General features: G+C 57.0%; 1 protein-coding gene across 1 annotated transcript in view; it reads right to left on the bottom strand.

The window, feature by feature from the left end:
- LOC104982716 (ninein-like protein) overlaps positions 1–3,369 on the bottom strand; it is a 27,625-nt gene extending 24,256 nt beyond the window's left edge. The window contains exons 1-3 of the mRNA XM_010832137.1: positions 3,252–3,369; positions 2,616–2,842; positions 1,822–1,935 (exon numbers count right to left, since the gene is read on the bottom strand). Coding sequence (XP_010830439.1) covers positions 1,822–1,935; positions 2,616–2,842; positions 3,252–3,369 — 459 coding nt within the window. The remainder of the gene's footprint in view (positions 1–1,821; positions 1,936–2,615; positions 2,843–3,251) is intronic.
- Positions 3,370–3,717: the final 348 nt, after the last annotated feature.

The following is a 3,717-nucleotide window of genomic DNA, read 5'->3' as shown; positions in this document are numbered from 1 at the left end:
CTGGGTGCCTTGTTGCCTCCTACAGCCGATGCTCTGCTTAGCCCTGAAGCCTGACCACAGGCCTCAGCGTCCACTCTCCTTGGCCAGGCAGTACTTCAGCACGGCCCAGCTGAGTTCCCCTTAGGCCCTCCTTGTAAAGCAAGGTGTGGGTGGAGGGTGGGCCCACTCCGGAGAGCCCTGCTCGACCACCACATGAGAAGGCAGGATGTCCCCAGAAGAGAAGCAGGGCCCCTGCAGCCAGGAAGCCAGGGCCTCCATGTTCTGGGTGCTGGGGTGGGGCAGTGAGCCCCTCAGACGATGGCGGACCTCTCCACCCTGAATCCAGGCTGGCCCGGCCAAATGTGGGGCAGCGATGCTAAGGAAACCCCTGGTGCAGTGCTCAGCAGCCTGGATGCTTGTCTGCCCTTCCTGAGTGCTTGGCTGCCACGAAACAAGGACCCGATGCCACAGAGGGCAGTGCAGGTGCCCCTGCCCACAGCACCCCGGGATGCCGGCCGTATAAGCTCCCTCTCTGTCGCCTGGCTCCCCTGCTGGCCCTGTGACCTCAGGACCATTCCCTCCTCACGGCTCTGGATGCACCCTCACCTCTGCACCCCTGATGGTCTCTAGATGCCTTGTAAGTGCCTTACTTCTCTCTGCACACTTTCATCCAGGTGTGTTTCAGGGGGTCCTTATCTAACTCACCAAAGGTGACACCAGCTGCCTCACAGCAGCTGCTCCTGCCTGTGACAGCGGCCAAGTGCTGAGCATCCCCCAACCCCAGCGGGCATGGAAGCCTCCGGCAGCCCAGTCCTGCTGCCCATGGGTGGATCTGTCTTCTCCACCTCAAAGGCTCAAACCAGTCCAGCAATTTCTCAAGGTTCCTTTTGCACTACAAACAGGGAAGGGAGCCCCCAGTACACAGAGACACCTTGGAGAAAGTGCCTGCTGACAGTGGGGGGCTGGGCCCACAGGGGTCTGCCAGCCCCTCCTAAGACCCTGGACAGGGAGGGGTCCCACATGCAGACAGACCCTTCTGCAACCTGGGCCATCTGAGAAGTGACCTCTCACACCAGGTGTCCACAGCTAAGTCCAGGGGTCAGACCAGGGGCCAGGTGGGGAACCTGGTGCCAGGCTGAGCAGAGACACGAGGCTTAGAGACCCTCTCTCACAGCCCCTTCCCCCTGCAGACCCTGGCTCTCCAAGCGCACCCCATGTCTGAGTCCACCAGGGCCTGAGGCCCTCAGGGCACCTCACACCATCAGCTCCCTCCTCTCCTCCTGCTCGAGCTCCTCGGAAGAACCAGCCCTGCATCCCAGCACCTCACTCTGGCAGGCACCCCCCACCCCTCCTGGGCCCACTCTGCTCACATCTGTGTGTCCCAGCCCGTGAGCTCCCTGCCTCCCCGCTGCTGCACCTCTGAGCCTGGCAGGCATCAGACAAGTGCAGGGCATTGGCAGCACTGCCACACACATGAACAGGCGTGTGACACCCGGGCTCCACCAGGGCAAGCAGCTGGTCCCCTCGGGGGCTGCTCCGCCCGCGGCCTGGACCTCAGAGGCCACCTTCCGTGTTCCCTGGCTCCTCCACCTGCAGAGGGCACACCCAGAGGTGCTGCTATGCCCGCCTGCCCTCGTGAGGGAACAGGCACAGCCCTTCACACGGTTCACTCGCATTCCACCTGACCCTGGACGGGGCCTGACTGAATCCTCGGCCTGGAGGGCGCCCCCCTAGCTGTGCGGCCTCAGCCAGCCCCGTGAAGCCCTTGGCCGGACTAGTCCCGTGCAGGCTGTCAGAGGCGAGGCTGACTCCCCTCAGCCTGGGACCACCATGCACACTCACCTGGTCCCGACTCTCTTCAAGGGCCTCTCTCAGCTGTGACTGTGCCAGTCTCAGGCTCTGACGGTCCTGAGTCACACGGTCAAGTTCAAGTTCAAGTTTTTGGATTTGGTTACCCTGTTGTTAAATATCGGTTTCACAAGTATAAGAAGAACACTAGCAACATGATACGTACTTAATGCAGAAACTTCAGAAAAGCAAGAATTACAAAATTTAAGTCAGCAGTGACCACAGCACACCCGACATGCTGTATCTCCTGGCCCTTCCTCCACACACACACACATGCTGCCACCACGACATCGTGGGCCATGCTTTCTCTTTTATAATGTCCAGAGCATTAGACACTATTCAAAAATGTGGTTTTTAATGGCGGCACCATAATTTACTGACTTAGTCAATACGGTTGATGATTCAAAGCTGATTCCAATTCTGTTGTGCTATTATAAACACCAGAGCAATGAAAATATGTTCAGCTAAGTCCATACACAATGTTCAGTAAAGTTCCCACAGCAGAGTCATGAAGTCAGAGCACACCAACGTTCTTGACCACTCTTGATGTATGTTTTGCCTAATGACCTCTGGAGAGGTCACCCCAATTTAGGCTCCTATCATCAGGATTTAATTCCTTTCTGCTACTTTCTCTAGAGGTACCAGGCTTTGCAAAAGCTGCTAGAAGTTCACACATTTGTCAGGGCTTGCTTGTGAAGCCCCTTGCTTTACCTGCAGGCACGTCAGGGCTGTCCCTGGTCTGTTTTAGGCCAGGCTGCCTGCCCCTCCCTGCCCTGCCCGCCATTCACCTGCAGCTCCTCCCGGAGCTCGGCCTCCTCCAGTCTGTGTGTCAGCAGCTGGACGGTGACGGGACTCTTCTCGCTTTGGGTCTGGTGGGTAGAGGCCTCCTCTCCGGGCTGCAGGACCCTGTGGTTGAGCTGGGACAGTTCATCCCTACACTTCTGACTCTGGAACAAACAGGGAGAAAACACAGGTAGGAAAGTTATTTTTTTAAGCCAGCAGCATCCCAGGGGTCCTCAACCAGGGACACTCTTCTCCCCAGGGGATGCTTGGCAATCTTTGGAGACCATTTTGGTCATCACAGCTGGGGGTGGGGTTGCTATTAGCAACTAGTGGGTGAGGCACTCGCTCAGTGTCCCCAGAGTGACGGGCTCTCAGGCCACCGGGTGGAGGATGAACTATGATCAATCCCCCAAGAAACAAACGCTGGGCACCAGGAGCACTCACATCCCATCAACATCCCATCACTGCTCTGGAGAACTGGCATGCTTTTCTCGTTTCTCCCACAGTTATTTCTGACATTATCTTATACAAGTTGAAGGAAAAAAAAAAAACCCAGAACCCTAGCTACACCTGAGGCACATGATTCTCTTAAAAAATCCGATCACTGTCATTAAACACAGCACACTGATGAAATGACCCACTTTGCAGACAGTGGATGCTGGACACTGGCGGTGCGGCCTGGGATAAATGGCAGCCAGCAGGCGACACAAGGAAGCTCGTTATCGCCAACCGTGTGTCACACGCCTTCACACAAACCATGTTTTGCTCCTCTGCTTTTCCCTAGCAATTGCTCCGGAGGCTGAGGGTCTGAAGCCCTCTGTGCCTCGGAGCAGAGTTCATGCACAGCTACGCGGATGCATCACTGTCGCCCCAGGGTGGGTGTTCCCACCGTATCAGCCAGGCTTGGGGAGGCAGGCAGCGGTGGGAAGAGGCAGATGGGAACTGCGGGTGTCTCCAGGGAACAGCAGGAGTCTGGGAAACCAGAGGTGACAAATGCACTCCCAGAGTGAGCGGGAGCTCAGCAAGGACACAAGGTCGGCAGGTGAAAACCTACTACGCTTCTATGTCCTGACAGTGAACGTGCAGAGACCCACGAGAAAAACAAAA

The sequence above is a fragment of the Bison bison genome, unplaced genomic scaffold (assembly GCF_000754665.1).
Source record: "Bison bison bison isolate TAMUID 2011002044 unplaced genomic scaffold, Bison_UMD1.0 scf7180017864538, whole genome shotgun sequence".
Lineage (NCBI taxonomy): Eukaryota > Metazoa > Chordata > Mammalia > Artiodactyla > Bovidae > Bison > Bison bison.
The sequence above is the reverse complement of the archived record's forward strand: the minus strand, read 5'-3'. Positions and strand labels throughout refer to the sequence as shown.